The sequence below is a fragment of the Cucurbita pepo genome, chromosome 7 (genome assembly GCF_057944985.1).
Source record: "Cucurbita pepo subsp. pepo isolate OVF chromosome 7, ASM5794498v1, whole genome shotgun sequence".
Taxonomy (NCBI): Eukaryota; Viridiplantae; Streptophyta; class Magnoliopsida; order Cucurbitales; family Cucurbitaceae; genus Cucurbita; species Cucurbita pepo.
In genome coordinates, this window is record NC_141804.1 from 969131 (window position 1) to 983923 (window position 14793).

The 14793-nt window shown below is 32.5% G+C and overlaps 2 protein-coding genes across 5 annotated transcripts; both read left to right on the forward strand.

Annotated features, from left to right (window-relative positions):
• Positions 1 to 278: 278 nt before the first annotated feature.
• On the forward strand, positions 279 to 4452 carry LOC111798741 (MADS-box protein SVP-like). Of its 2 annotated transcripts, none has more exons than XM_023682061.2 (9): positions 279 to 434; positions 575 to 761; positions 1717 to 1795; positions 2627 to 2688; positions 2774 to 2873; positions 2970 to 3011; positions 3119 to 3160; positions 3236 to 3393; positions 4289 to 4452. In XM_023682061.2, exons 2-9 carry the CDS (start codon positions 580 to 582, stop codon positions 4305 to 4307), a joined length of 684 nt encoding a protein of 227 aa, XP_023537829.2. In that variant the 5' UTR covers positions 279 to 434; positions 575 to 579; the 3' UTR covers positions 4308 to 4452. The 2 variants fall into 2 exon arrangements, with proteins under 2 accessions (XP_023537829.2, XP_023537830.2); XM_023682062.2 differs by having other exon boundaries at positions 345 to 434; positions 535 to 761.
• Positions 4453 to 5064: 612 nt separating this feature from the next.
• On the forward strand, positions 5065 to 14183 carry LOC111798737 (putative ubiquitin-like-specific protease 2B). 3 transcript variants are annotated; one of them, XM_087125520.1, is made up of 16 exons: positions 5065 to 5467; positions 6289 to 6587; positions 6682 to 6772; positions 7313 to 7362; positions 7962 to 8159; positions 8251 to 8326; positions 8670 to 8778; positions 9071 to 9115; positions 9471 to 9602; positions 9840 to 10040; positions 10139 to 10194; positions 10260 to 10353; positions 11496 to 11586; positions 11763 to 11882; positions 12606 to 13025; positions 13348 to 14183. In XM_087125520.1, exons 1-16 carry the CDS (start codon positions 5317 to 5319, stop codon positions 13993 to 13995), a joined length of 2781 nt encoding a protein of 926 aa, XP_086981646.1. In that variant the 5' UTR covers positions 5065 to 5316; the 3' UTR covers positions 13996 to 14183. The 3 variants fall into 3 exon arrangements, with proteins under 3 accessions (XP_086981646.1, XP_086981647.1, XP_086981648.1); XM_087125521.1 differs by having other exon boundaries at positions 6295 to 6587; XM_087125522.1 differs by having other exon boundaries at positions 5327 to 5467; positions 6272 to 6587.
• The last annotated feature ends 610 nt before the right edge of the window (positions 14184 to 14793 follow it).

Below are 14793 nucleotides of genomic sequence, written 5' to 3' on the forward strand. Positions count from 1 at the left end.
GAAAGGACGATAATTTATGAGATTCAGTTGGGGAAATTATTAAATTATCGCACGATATAAAATTTATTACACAAACTGATAAAAAAGTAGTACAAGGTAGAGTAGGGCAGCGGGCAGGTAAAGGCTCTGAACTGACAACCGGCAGCATGCCCGGAGTTGTACGGAAAGCTCCCGTTTCCACGCCACCTGGGACATATAGTTATTATCCGTTTGCCTCAAAATAAATAATTTTAATTATTTTTGAAAACTTACCGTTTCTTTTTTTACTTCGATAAATAGTAAAGATAAGGTTTTGACTGAAACTCAGGTAAAAAGTTAAAAAGAATTGACGACTGTTTGGCTATAAATGGGAATGTATCCTTTCCTCGAATAGAATACGTCCAGTCTAATCTTCATCTATCCCCGGTCGTGTTCTTGTAGTGTTCGAATCAAAGGTACGAGAAATCGAAACTGGTCGGAATTTCATTTTTATTTATTTATTTATTTTTGTTTATTTTAGTGAAGGAAATTCAGTTTCGGATCTGAATTATTTAGGGTTTCTTTTTTTTGCAATTTTACAATTTTGCCACTGGAGATTCTATGGCGAGGGAGAAAATCAAGATTAAGAAGATCAGCAACTTAACGGCGAGGCAAGTGACGTTTTCGAAGCGACGGCGAGGGCTTTTCAAGAAGGCGGAGGAGTTGTCGGTGCTCTGCGACGCCGAGGTGGCGCTGCTCGTCTTCTCCGCTACCGGAAAGCTCTTCGAGTTTTCCAGTTCCAGGTAATAATCGGCGATCCACGAACTTTTGTATTTTTACGAGAAATGCTACAAAAATCCTTAATAATTTTGAATGAAACTTAATTGAAATTGTTAGACGAACCCGACTCTCCACAATTGTATGATATTGTCCACTTTGAATATAAGTTCTCATAGTTTTACTTTGGACTTTCAAGAAGACGTACCAAGAGAATATTATTTCATTACATAAAAAAATTGAGAAAATTATTAATAGACCCTTTAATCGAGACTGACTCTTTTTTTTAGAGCCCTTTGTTTGACATTAGAAGATTCTATTACCATGGCTAAGTTTAGGGCATGACTCTGGGTTAAATGAGGTGGCTAAGTTTCGGAGATACCATGTTGGATGAACACAACTTTCCACAATGGCATGATATTGTTCATTTTGAGACTTTCCCATAAGGCCTCATACCAATGGATAGAGTATTCCTTGATTATAAACCCACGATCGTTCTCTAAATTAGGGAATATGGGACTTTCATCCAACACTTAGGACTTCCCCCAAAAGACCTCCTACCAATGGAGATAGTATTCCTCGATTATAAACCATGGTTATTCCCTAAATTAGCATATGTGAACTTTGAATATTTAAATTCTAAATTAGCAGACGTGGACTTTGAATATTTAAATTTTACGAGATTTTAAGTTATTAATTTTTTATAAATAGTATTATTTTAATAATTAAAAAAATAATTTAAGAGTTTGTGAATTCTATTCTAATTATTTAGTAACGAACTCAACCCCTCAAAATTTTTAGTTTAATTATTAAACATGAGATTATGGTTAAAGTGGAGAAGTTAATTATGAATTAAGCATGGTTTTAGATTTTTAAATGATTAAATACCATTATTTTGTTAGAGTGTGACAAATATTAATCTAAGTTCATTATTATTATTATTATTATTATTATTAATTTTATTTATTTACAATAATGCAGCGTTAAGGATGTTATTACAAGATACAATTTGCACTCCAGCAACCTTGGAGAGTTGGAAGATCCATCCCTTGACCAACAGGTAATCTTTTAAATTTATCAAACAAGTCCCTCAAATTTTGACAATTTTCAATTTCGTCCCTAAAATTCTTTTTCACATATTGTAAATTTTTTAAATTTAACAGATTTATTAAATGCAAATTATTAAACCTTGTATTTAATAAATTTATAAATTTTAAATTAACACCTTTTAATTAAAAATATATATTATATATTATGTTTAAAGCTCGAGAACTTATATTTAATAAATTTCTAAATTTTAAATTATATACTATTAAACCTTTTAATTAAAAATATATATTATATAATATGTTTAAAGCTCGAAAGCTTGTATTTAATAAAAATTTTAAATTAACATATATTATTAGACCATTTAATTAAAAATATATATTATATAATATGTTTAAAGCTCGAAAGCTTGTATTTAATAAATTTATAAATTTTAAATTAACATACATTATTAGATCTCTTATTAAAAGATATATACTATATAATATGTTTAAAGCTCGTGTTTAATAAATTTATAACATATATTATTAGATCTCTTATTAAAAGATATATATTATATAATAGGTTTAAAATTTAATAAATTTATAAATTTTAAATTAACATATATTATTAGATCTCTTATTAAAAGACATATATTATATAATATGTTTAAAGCTCGAGCTTGTATTTAATAAATTTATAAACTTTAAATTAACATATATTATTAGATCTCTTATTAAAAGACATATATTATATAATATGTTTAAAGCTCGAGAGCTTGTATTTAATAAAAAATTTAAATTAACATATATTATATAATATATTTAAAGCTCGAGTTCATTGAATTAAAGTATTTTAAGTGTAGCTCGAGAATAGCAGCCACGCTCGGTTGACCAAGGAAGTTGCAGATATGAGCCATCAACTGAGGTACTTTTATTTTTTATTTTCGCAAATTTAATTATTATTTTTTAATTAATTAATAATATATGTTAATTTTAAAAATTAATATTAGGCATATGAGAGGAGAGGATCTTCAAGGATTGAATTTAGAAGATTTGAAGCAATTGGAAGGAGTGCTTGAAGTAGGCCTCGATCGTGTTCTTCAAACTAAGGTTTCTAATTTTAATTTATTTTAAATAATAATAATAATATTAATCATAAAAATAAATTATATTTCGAAAATTTACAGGTATTTTATATTTATGTAGGAAAGGAAGATTATGAATGAAATTAATGCGCTTGAGCTTAAGGTAGTTATATTATTTAGTTATTTAAATTTTAAAATTACACATTTAATCCTAATTAATTGATTTTTTTTTTTAATAATAGACTTATTCCACGTCATTAATTTATACAGGGAGCCAGATTGATGGAAGAGAATAGGACGCTGAATCGGCAGGTAATAAAATTCTATTTATTTATTTATTGAAGAAAGGAATTTTATTTTTGGAATTAAATTAATGAAAATTTGCAGATGATAAGGTTGTCGAATCAAAGAAGGCCACTGCTGGTAGTTTCCGACGTTCCGGTGCCGGAAGAAGGGGTTTCGTCGGACTCCGCCGCCAATGTGTACAGCTGCAACAGCGGCCCTCCCGCCGACGACGACAGCTCCGATACCTCTCTCAAATTAGGGTCAGTACTTTCTTCTGCACACTATAATAATTATTATTTACACTTCTTTATTTTTCTCCACGAAATTATAAAATTATTTCAAATTTACATTAAAAAAATATTATAATGCATTAGTCACGTGTGTATACATGGCTCTGCACAATAATATGATATTATCCACTTTGAACATAAGCTCTCGTGGTTTTACTTGCTTTCTCAAAAGGCCTCGTACACATGGAGGGAGTATTATTTGATTATAAATCCATGATTATTCTCTAAATTAGCTGATATGGGACTTTCATCCAACAGCTCATAGAGTGAGGCTGTGATGTAAAAATCTTCCTCGTCCCCATCTGTTACCTATGTCATGTCTCATCCTCGTAAAAATTTTCATTTATTTTTGCAGAAATTGGGTTTCTACAGGTACTTTTTTTCCGGTTTATTATTATTTTTAAAAAATAATCAGTGTAATACTGATCTAAAACGACCCGGTGGTAATTAAGGCGTTTGTATCGATTAAGTTTAAAATAATTATATTTAGACGCATTGACTTTTCATTCAAATTTAACAATTTTTTTACTCAATAAAGGTTCGGTATATATATATATATATATTTATTTATTATAATTTAGGTTACAAATGGTAGTTAATTTATGTTTGAGATTATTATTTCCATTTATTGATCATATTATTGTTTTATTAATTCAATTTAACTATATATTTAGTTGATGTAGGTACCATATTTATATGATATACATGAAGGAGCAATCTTATATTATAAATTTATTCGTTGAATAATATAATGTTTGAAAGCATAATAACTGAAATTAATTAAAACTACAAATTTAGGGATTTTTTAAATTATTTATAGTAAATAAAATGATTAATTAATTTATTTGCGTGTTATTTGTTGCAGGCTTGCATGCCCAAATTGAGGTCAAACTAAGCGGAGATGAGAAAAGGCAGAGAATCATTAAAATTAATTGTTGGAATTTAAAACTTTATTAATATAAATGGCCAATTTTAATATTTAGTTATTTTATTTTATTTTTGTGTTATTTGGGAATCTTTCACCTTCATTTTTTTAACTGTGCGGTTAAAAATAGTGAAATTTTAACTTTCATATTTTAGAGAAAATAGAGATGTTTTTTTATTTTTTATTTTTTAATTTTACTGTTAGGTTAAACTACAAGTTCTCTTATGAGATCAGATATGTGTGTAAATCTCTCTCTAACAGACGTGTTTAAAAGTCGTGAAGCTGACAATGATACGTAACGAATTAAAGCAGATAATATATTAGCAATGAGTTTGGTCTGTTATAAATGGTATCAGAGCTAGACACTGGGTGATGTGTTAGTGAGGATGCTGACCCCAGTGAGGTGAATTGTGGTGTGGAAACCTCTTTTTAGTAGACGTATTTTAAAAATGTAAGGCTAACAACGATACGTAACAACTTAAACCGGACAATATTTGAGCTGTTATATCTCTCAACTTTTAAATGTGCTATCGAATAAATTGAAATATTTTATAATTTAATATAAATATAATTCAATTAGTAACTTAAAATTGGTTTAATTATTTAAATGTAATTAAAAATAAATAAATTATCAGGTTATAAAATTGAATATTAAAGAAAATAGGTTAAAAATTTTAAAAAATTAAAATATAAATTAACTGAAATCTGAAGCTGGAGTGAGTTCAATGCTGGTGAGCCAACCCAGTACGTTGAACACGGGTTTTTAGGAACCGGAGGGCTACTGATTCCGCGCCAAACAGCCCTAATTGGCTCCATTTTCAGCAACCAAGTGGCCCAAAGCTTTGACACGATCTTCGTTTACCAGAGCTTTACTTCGTCCTTCGCATCGGAGCTCCTCCTGTGATTTACGATGGCAGTTTGATTTCTTGGGATCGTTTGATCTCTCAGTGATCCGCTCTCATCTCGCCATGAACGACGCCTCTGTCAAAGGCCTCGAAGTCTTCGATTTCACCGAAGAAGACGAGCTTCCTGAATTGATCTCCGAGAAGTGTCTCAGCAAATTCAAAAACCCTAATCTCGAAACTAACTCTGTTTTGAAGTATGGATGTCTTGAATTAGGTAGGTATTCCTGGACTGGTAACACTACTTTTTGTTTTATTTATTTATTTGTCTGCAAACACTAGTAGGCGATGGATGGATGGATAAGAGTCTTTAATTTTGATTGTTAACAGAATATCGTAGAGAAAGTTGATGACTATATTGGTTCTGTTAGCCTTTTTCATTTGGTAGATCGTGGAGTAGTCTGTAGATTGCTAAACGTCTATTTCTTGTAGATTTACGGTGAAATACAGACGAATTTGAAATATGTTGAATGGCATCTCAATGAGTTGAATTGTTATTTCTGGTGCCTTGTAGCATATCGCCGATTGCTGATTTTTTTTTTTTTTTTTTTTTTTTTTTTTTTTTTTTTTTTACTTCCAATGGGGAATTAAAGTGAATATGTGATCTGATAACTCTGGAGATTTACGTTTGAAAGAGGATTTCTGGAATGATTTATTTTTCATCTTTCCTTATGGAGCGACAAATTTCTTTACTTCTGGTATCACAAATTAGTGAAAATTGCTATGGTAACTTTTTTCCGCACACGTTTGATGATATCATTTGTCTTGTATTCTTAATAGCTGAAAACAAACATTAACGACCGTGATGTTCATCTCTATTGTTGTGCTTTTTATTTAGTTCTCAATATGGCTTGTCCTTGTCCAAGTTACCATTTCAGAATTACTTTCTTTTTGTGCACTTTCTTTAGTGAATGTCCTTGTTCAACAATGCTGCTGCAAGTTTCTTTTTGCTATCATGATCAAAACTAGTTTCTTTGTTGATGGCAATCCATTTTAATAATTAATGAAGATTAATTAACAGTGTCCAATGTGTTGAAGGGAAAGAGGTTGAAAATCGACATATGGATGTTGACTTGGATGAATGTAATCGTGGTTGTGACAATGGTATTTCACATATCCCCCCGGGCATATCTAAAGAGCAATTGATCATGGAAGAAGAGAAATATCAATTGGATGTCAATACAGAATCAGAATGGAATACTCATTCACAAGACATGTTTGTGGAAGTAAATAATCACGTGACAGGATGCTTTGGCTCTGAACTTGGAAAAGTTGGATCTAGCTCTCAAAGTTCTATCCTGGGGTTAAATTGCACTCTTCCTGAGTTTGCCGCTAAAGTACCCTACTTATTGCTTTCTGAACATTATTTTCTGTTGAGATATATAGGAGTATTAGTCATGTTTGATTAACATTCTCTTTTTCAATGTACAGAGGGAGCAAGTGGATGCACTTTCATATCCTAATGGAAGCATGAATGGGAGTTCTCCAATGAGCTCTCCTTCGGAGCTTGTAGAGGATAGTGGTACGTTCTGTACACTGTGTCCACTTCAACATTCTTTTGGTTCTTTCCCTGAGGAGAACAATTGCATCAATAAGGAAGATCATGAAAGGGGACCAATGTTTTCACACACACACACACACGCACACACAATAAGAGGTTTGAGAGAAAAAAAGTAAACCCTTCAATCGATTGAAATGAACTGTGAGGGTACATTACTATGGCTTTGTTTGTAGACACCAAGGTCAATACCTTGTCCTCTCCTTCCTCTTATTACTAGAAATTTTAATTTTTCTCGCCGCTCAAATCTTTCAACAAATGGCCATGGCTCAGTTCAACCAGAAAGAGAATTTGAAAAAACCTATATATATCCCTAAGGTTTGAAAAATTGGACAACAGTTCTTCCACTGACTTGGTAACCAGCCTGCAGCAAACAGAAGTTTCGAATTATTTGCTTCACATATAACTTGCTAGAGTTGCACTGAATAAATCCTGTCCTTAAAAGAACACTCTAATAACTTACCCAAGGTCTATGCCTGACTATTATTATTTGGACAATTTCAGTTTCGCCGAATGGGAAGTCTTCAGATAAATGCTCATCTGACAATGAAATGGTAAGTTTCTTCCTTGTGATGATTTAAACAGAAAAAGAAAAGGGCCACGCACTTATGTCTTAAAATTTTCCTGAAATTTATTTCCAATTTGCATTTTTCGTTTAACCGGACTCCAGGACTTTTGAAGTCTTAACTACTTTTACCAGAAGTATAGGCTGTCCGGATGTTCATGTTGTTCATACATATTATGAATTCTACATGATTGGTCCTTGTCAAGGGTTTTTGATCTTGAACGAGACTATAGTTTCCTCTTATTCTTGAAGAGTGTTTGAAGAGAAAAACACTGGTTAGGAAGAAAGAATTGAAATCGTGAAATATGAGGCACCTTCTTGGATGCTGTAGTGTTTTATCAAGTTATTTTTGTAACTATAATTCTAAGGTGTCTAATTTCATTTGAGGAGCTTCCCTTTCTTTCTCTCTGTTTTTTTTAGTAATTGAATTATTTACAACTTCGGATGTAGAGTTGATTACTTAAGTGGAATATGTTTCTTGTCTTTTTTTATAACGATTATTTTCTGTAGGCAGATTCAACTTATCAAAATTCATTGTCCAGAATGTAGGCATTTGGGTACTGAATCTTTTCTCTGTTACTTTGATAGGATGATCTTAACCAAGAGGTTGTTCTATGTCCTGATTATATTATATATGGAGATTCTTACTGTACCAGTTCGCAGTTAACCTTTTCACATAATGGCGTCAAAATTAATGGTTTTTCTGATTATGGAAGCAACGAGCTCCTTAACCTTGAATGGAGAGTTGATGATCTCATTAATATTGAGTGTCATTGGTTTCAAAGGGTGAGTTCTTATATCTTTTCCTTAGAAACTAAATTTTATGATACTTGAGTTCTATTTTTTTGTGAATTGCCAATTTTTCATTTGGCTACAGGTTGAATTTGTGACTATTAAGCTCCATACTATATCAAAGGATGTTGGTCAACGTGATAATGCATGTGACACTTCTGGTCAGTGGACTTCTACAAGTCTATTTTGAGTTTTTTTGGAATTAGATTTCAGTAGCATAAACATTTTATAGTATTTAAATGTATATCTTTGCTACTTTGGCAGCTCATTAGAGAAGCCAGGTTCAGTTCTAAGTTTTTTTTTTTTTAATTTTAATTTCAATTATGTTGACATGGCTAAGATTATTAGTAACTTCACGACATAACTTATGGCCTAACATCTACGTTCTTCTCGACATCCTCCTTGCCTTTTCTTGTGTCATTTCATCAGTGTTCTCAATAATGTTATGATAAAAATCTTTCTTGTTGTTAGTTTTTCTAATTCATATTTATGAACTTGCTTAAGGCCTTAAGGAAGTGAAGATTGTTCTGGTTGATCCTTGCTGGTCTGAAAAACAACAAAAAATCAGATCTTTGGATTCCAGATACATGGCTATTTGGAATATGTCTCTTGAGTAAGTTATCTGTGTGTTCTTATCATTATAGCTTTTATCACATGTATTTTTTTTTTAAAACAGAGTTATAAACCTAGCAACACTTCAAGATGTCAGTTTATGTGGCATATCTTGAAGAATTATCGTGGGTTACATTCTTCATTCCATGGTTAACACAGTCATGTGTAAAATGTCTCCCAAGTCACACACACACACTGGTTGCATTCTCGAATAAACTTTGTTTTTATTCCTTTTACGTATATTGATCTCCCTTGTTCATAGAATTATTGGTTACCTCTATTATGTCTTGTAGTGCGGGCGATGATGATTTGGGTGGACCAAGACAATATTTCCCCAAGTGAGTGGAATTTTCTACTTTTTTTTTTTTTTTTTTTTTTTTTTTTTTTTTTTTTTTTTTTTTTTTTCCTTTTAAAGCTTATTTCATGTTTTGTAAACTAGTTTGTTTGAAATTCATTTGTAACTGCTTCTTAAAAACTATATATTTTTTTTTTAATTTTGAGTAAAAGATTCATGTTTACCAAGCTATGATATTCAAAATGTCATGCATGCAGATCAATCTTCTTTCAACTTCAGTTTTTAATTGTGAAGTATTTTTATTATATGGTCAATACATGAACTCGAGTACATTATCGTTACTACTTTTTGAGATTGGCGGTGGCCACTTTTTTCAATGAGTATGAATCTGTGTCCAGCTTTGATGAGCATTTTGAAGAAGTTGTCTATCCCAAAGGAGATCCAGATGCCGTTTCCATTAGTAAGAGGGATGTTGACTTGTTGCAACCAGAGACATTTGTCAATGATACAATCATTGACTTTTACATCCAGTGAGTCAAATTATTTAGTGATTGCTTGTAATGCATGATTGAATACCATTACTGCCAGGAGGTTTTCCCCCTGTATATTTTCCTAGTGATGTAGGATTTAGTTTCTCATTTAAAGAAGTTCTGATCCACAGTTCTTTTATTTTCTCCATTTCCTTGCTTGGATGACTGGTTTTCTTATTAACAAACTTTTATTGCATATATTGGATGACCACCTTTCTAAATAGAATTGATTGACAGGTATTTGAAGAGCCAGATAGACCCTAAGGAGAAGCATAGATTTCACTTCTTCAATAGCTTTTTCTTTAGGAAGCTAGCTGACCTTGATAAAGATCCCTCAAGTGCTTCTGATGGCAAAGCTGCTTTTCTTCGTGTTCGAAAATGGACTCGGAAAGTGAATTTATTTGACAAGGATTATATCTTCATTCCTATAAACTTCAAGTAAGCCTTTTCTCTTGAATGAAAGTCTCTTTTGTGTGATAAGCTAAACAGCATCGGAAGTGGGTATCCTTTTCAACTTTATATGTTTGTTTTAACAGCCTTCATTGGAGCTTAATGGTCATATGCCATCCTGGTGAAGTGGCTAGATATAGCGGTAAGTTCTTCACTCATTGGGTCAATTTGTGTCTCCCACCAGTCGTAACTTCTGTCTTGTCACAGATGAAAACCTGATGAAGTCAACAAAAGTACCGTGTATATTGCATATGGATTCTATTAAGGGAAGTCACGCAGGCCTTAAAAATCTCATTCAAAGGTATTCCTTTGTTTTTATAGCTTTTATCATGTTCAAGTTATTGGTTTGAACAGTGGATCTTAGATATCCGAACAAAGGTAAATCTTCCATGTCATGGTTAGTTTGACATTGCATCTTATTTTTATTTACTAACATAGAATTAGTCTGTTCCATGTTGAGAAGTTCGATGAAGACTTCAGAAGAGTTTTCAGTATTGCCTTCATTTGCATATTGCAACCAACCTCTTTTAATCTCTCTGTTAAGTAATTTTTTTGTTGCTTTTTATTTTTATAATTTTTTTTTATTGCTCGAGTAATGTGTATATATATAGGGGGCGTTTGTTTCTAAAGGTTGGGATGAGATTTGAGATGGGAAATGACGTGAGTTTGTTTGGGGGTGGAGATTTAACTTATTGCCTCGGAAAACTCTTTGTCAGGCAACAAAAAAGTTGCTATGGAAGTGATTTTAAAACGCATCCTTTCTTTTTTTATTTTTTATTTTTGTTCCTTTTTCCTTTTTTCCTTTTGTATTATTTCTTCCTCCACTTATTTATTTATTATTTTTCATTTTTTTTACTTACTTACCATTTGATATGGCAATTGGAGGAACTAATTCACAAAAAATGTCTCCCGGGGGTTTTGGTTGCCACCATTTGATATAGCAGCTTGAAGTAGGATCTTTCATAATCCTATCAAAAAAGAAGGATTATTCACAATGTTTTCCTCTTTTTGACCAAGAATACAACATTGAGTTGATACCTGCAAGTTTGAATCGAGGCTATCGATAGGTTCAACTTTCATTCTCTGTTCAATGTGTTAATCTTGCGATGGAGAGCCCAGAAAAAAGGATTATTCAATGTGTTAATTTTTAGGTATCTTCCATCTGCGAGCAAACACCACAATTCTTTTAGTTGGTATTCTGTCCTTTTTAAAATGAAGGTAGTTTGCCGTCTTATAAAAAAAGGGTTTTTAGTAATTTGCTGACGCTGTTTGTTCGTTCTTACTACTTTTTGGCTTTTGCATTTTGTTTTCATTATGGGTATTAAAAGCAAGCCAATTCCATTTATTCATTCCATCATTTCTGCGTTTATAGTTTCAATTTTTTCTTTTTCTTTTGCAAGTTCCTTCTTAATCACTGGGACCTCATGATGCAATATATGACAGTTATTTGCTGGAAGAATGGAACGAAAGAAACAAGGATGCATCTGAAGATATTTCATCAAAGTTTAAGAACCTTCGGTTTCTCCCACTCGAGGTACTTCTGGCTGTGAACTTCATTATATTGATATTCAAGAACTTTCGGTTTTAGGATACTCATGCATCTGGTTCCTTTATTGTAACACATGATGTTTGGTATATTGGTCCTACGTTTATTTCTCTTTATCTTTCCTTTTTTGGGGGGTTATCTTACACATCCATGTTTCATGTCAGCTTCCGCAGCAGGAAAATTCATTTGATTGCGGATTATTTTTGCTCCACTATCTAGAACTCTTTTTGGCAGAAGCTCCACTTGATTTCAGTCCGTTCAAAATCTCCAAGCTTTCAAAATTTGTAAGTTGTCCGCTTTGAACCCTTATTTGGAAATTTTAACTTCTATATCTTAAATGTAAGAAAATTTCTAGGTAACCACCTCGACTTAATAATTCTTTTTCTTTTTTTTTTTTCCAAACAATTGTGTGAGTTGCGGAAAAGATGCACGAGATTGGGTTTATTATTCTTATGGCTTATGTCTAATTTATAAATCCTTAATTCTAATTCCTTGATTATCTTTATTGATGCCGTCGCATTTCATTTCGTCTCGATCAAATCCCTTTCCAGATTAGTCTCGAAGCTTTTTCCACATTATTAACTTTTCACTCTTCATCCTTCTGTTTTGTTAATTGGACATGCGGTGTGAAAGCCTTGTAGGGTGCCATTTCTGATCTCACCTTCACAATTGAAAGCATTGATGACATTCTTAGATCACCACCTCGACATGGCATTCTCATATGATCGTACTCAATAGGATGATTGACACGTGTCACAACTTTGGGACTAGGATAAACTTGAACGTTTATTATTATTATTATTATTATTAAGAAAATGTTAGAAAGATAATATAGCTTTTAGATTTTTTCTGCCGTGTGTGTGTGTGTGTTCTATCAAAGTTTCTGAGTTCACAAAAATGAACTGTTATAAAAAAAAGAGATATGAACTAATCTTCCTTGGATTTACTTTTATCTTCTGAATTAGACGTTAATAATTTGATTGTTTTTTTTCAATGAATCTCCTCAGCTTAATGTGGATTGGTTCCCACCTGCTGAAGCTTACCTCAAGCGAACTTTAATACAGAGATTAATTTTTGAAATCCTTGAAAAACGATCTCGAGAAATGTCCACCACTGCTTGCAGTGATGATCTCCTTTCTAAATTTCCATCAAATAATGAGGATGAAGCTGGTGTGGAGCTTGTTCCGGAAAGTGGAAGACTGGCAGAGACATTCAATCACGATTTGTCAAGCTCACAAGCTGCTGATGGGATTGAAATTACTCTGTTATCTGAATCTTCGAGTAGACATAACCACTTTATCGACGGTTCTGGCTTGGTTGTCAGAGAACTATTTGAACCAGGCGCATCAAATGGATCATTACTTGGACACTATCAATCTTTTGCCCAGACATCATCGTATTTTGATACAAATGTTACCGTGCTGGAGGTATGTTTTAGTTTCTCTGATTATCTTTTGCCCAACAATAAAAGAAGCAAATTGATGCAATCCCTTACACAGTTTTTTATATTTTGGTGTGTCGTCACTTAGGCAAATGTATATATATATATATATATATATTTCAATTATGATTGGTAATAATGGTTCATACTTGTGTCAACGTTAAGAAACATGATGAAAAATGGACATAATATTTCCTTGCTATCTTCATGCAATTCCAGTTCGTTAGTTCTAGATGATACCTGTTCCTGTAGAGAACAATTGTTAGTATGCCTACAGCTCTGATGCTATAAAATTTTCTCATTAATAGGAAGATGCAGATACGGAAACTGGAGACCGTTTCATGTACTTGCCTTCAGAACAGGATGGTTTGCAGCCAGTCGATGCAATGACATCTCAAGCTTGTCGTTTTCCGGGTTCGTCAAGAGGCCTAGAATCCGAGACTGCTTTTGACTTGTGCATGTCTATTCAACCAGAGCATGGTAGTGGCATTGCCTCATCCCCCTCAAGTCACTCAGATGTCTTAGAAGATGTGGGAATCATTGAAAGTTGCGATGTTAGGGAACCAAGCCCTGGTAACAAAGAAGAAATTAACAGAAAAAGGCCCTTACCAATTGAGAACCTGGAACCTATAGCAGAATGCCCTACTTCTGCTGCTACCACGACGCAAGATACCGACACCATTGTCGTTTCTAAAGATACTAATGATACATGTGAAGACATGGAAAATGATGGTTCTGATCCCCATTGTAAAGAAACTTTCGTTGCATCACCGTGTCTAGATGAGGATATAACAACCAAAACAGACATCGAACATGATGATGCAGTGGTGGATGCTTCGGTTACTGAGGCCGACTTACACGAGCAACCTCCTGCCAAGAAACCGAGGCATTTTCCATACCCCGAAGAAGCAAGCAACGGTCTCGGAGACGTTCTGCTAGAGGATGCAGACTTATAAGATGGAAGGTTGGTGTGTTCTTTTTCGACATATTTGTAAATGATCATGTCAGTAGGGTTTGGCTTGCCATGCTGTCAATAGTGTAATGGCTCCATATCTGCTTAATTAATACCGATAGATAATTCATTTGGGTAACGTTGATGTAACCCATGCTAGTTATATCAAGGATTAGTTTCAATTCCTCGCCATCACCAACATCACACTGTTCTTTTCTCTTCTTTTCCTCTAATTTTGCCATTTTATTTTATTTTATTTTTATTTTTTATTGAAAGAATCAAAGTACGTGTCCTCTTAAAGACCTGTATTTAAATATTTGTCTTTTTAGGAGCCGTTTGGTTGAAGATTTTGTTGAACATGAATGAACGTAGACAAGTTAATTTATAATACAGGTTCATGGAACGGAATTACATTTCTTCTCGACAAAAGTTTTAATTTCTAAAGTATTATTCATAGTTATCCGTCAAGGTTGATAATATCAATTTTGTAAACAATATCGTTGTGTACGATATAAGTATATCAATATTCTATCAATTAAAAAATGTTAAAAACTCATACTCTAAAGATTCATATTCCCGGTTAAAGTAACAATTTAATTTCTAAATTTGAATATTCTATAGTTTAGTTTTTGTTTACTCAAGTTTGTAATAATTTAGTCGGTCAACTTTAGTATGAATTATTTTTCTTCTCATAATATAAGGTAAAAAAAAAACCTGTAAAAAAGAACGGTTTCCTACATACAAACTATATCATTACTTTAACGAAGTCTAAAATTGATCGACAACAATAAGATTATGAATG